General features: G+C 42.7%; 1 protein-coding gene across 1 annotated transcript; it reads left to right on the top strand.

Moving 5' to 3' along the window:
- Positions 1-44: 44 nt before the first annotated feature.
- On the top strand, positions 45-738 carry LOC109954294 (N-acetyllactosaminide alpha-1,3-galactosyltransferase-like; the record flags this gene model as incomplete). Its single annotated transcript, XM_020589667.1, has 1 exon — positions 45-738. A coding segment is annotated over one exon (694 nt), but the record flags the coding sequence as incomplete, so codon positions are not given.
- Between the last annotated feature and the right edge of the window lie 6 nt (positions 739-744).

Genomic DNA, 744 nt, shown 5'->3' with positions numbered 1-744 from the left:
TTTTTGTCTCATCCTCATAAATGACTGAAGCTTAATTAGTTTTCTCTCTGTGTCTCTACCTAAGGTACCTGGATGCCTACCTTGAAACTTTCCTTACCTCTGCAGAAAAACATTTTATGTTGGGATTACCAGTGACCTATTATGTGTTTACGGATCTACCAGAGAAGGTACCAAACATTGAGCTTGCACCTCAGCGCAGCCTGAAAGTCATCAAGGTGGAAAAGTACTCCAGGTGGCAGGACATCTCTATGATGCGTATGAAGATAATATCAGAAACTATAGAATCCGAGATTTGTCACCACTTCATTTATGTCTTCTGCTTTGACGTCGATCAGGAGTTTAAAGGGAGATTTGGTTCAGAGGCTCTGGGGGAATCTGTGGCTTTGCTCCATGCCCACTACTACAAACTTCCAAAGGAGAGATTCACCTACGACAGAAACCCCAAATCCAAAGCCTTTATGGAAACTGGAGATTTCTACTACCACGCCGCTATCTTTGGAGGATTATGGCAAAATGTGAAAAAGTTGGCAGATACCTGCTACCTAACCATCATGGAGGACAAAATAAATGGTGTGGAGGCAGAGTGGCATGATGAAAGTCATCTAAACAAATACTTTTGGCTTCAAAAACCAAGCAAGTTGCTCTCCCCAGAGTATTGCTGGGATGAGAGTATTGGTGACAGAAGCGACATACAAGTCACCCGCTTGATATGGGCACCAAAAAATTATGCGCAACTTCGTACTT

Source organism: Monopterus albus, unplaced genomic scaffold (genome assembly GCF_001952655.1).
Source record: "Monopterus albus unplaced genomic scaffold, M_albus_1.0 scaffold5694.1, whole genome shotgun sequence".
Lineage (NCBI taxonomy): Eukaryota > Metazoa > Chordata > Actinopteri > Synbranchiformes > Synbranchidae > Monopterus > Monopterus albus.
The sequence above is the reverse complement of the archived record's forward strand: the minus strand, read 5'-3'. Positions and strand labels throughout refer to the sequence as shown.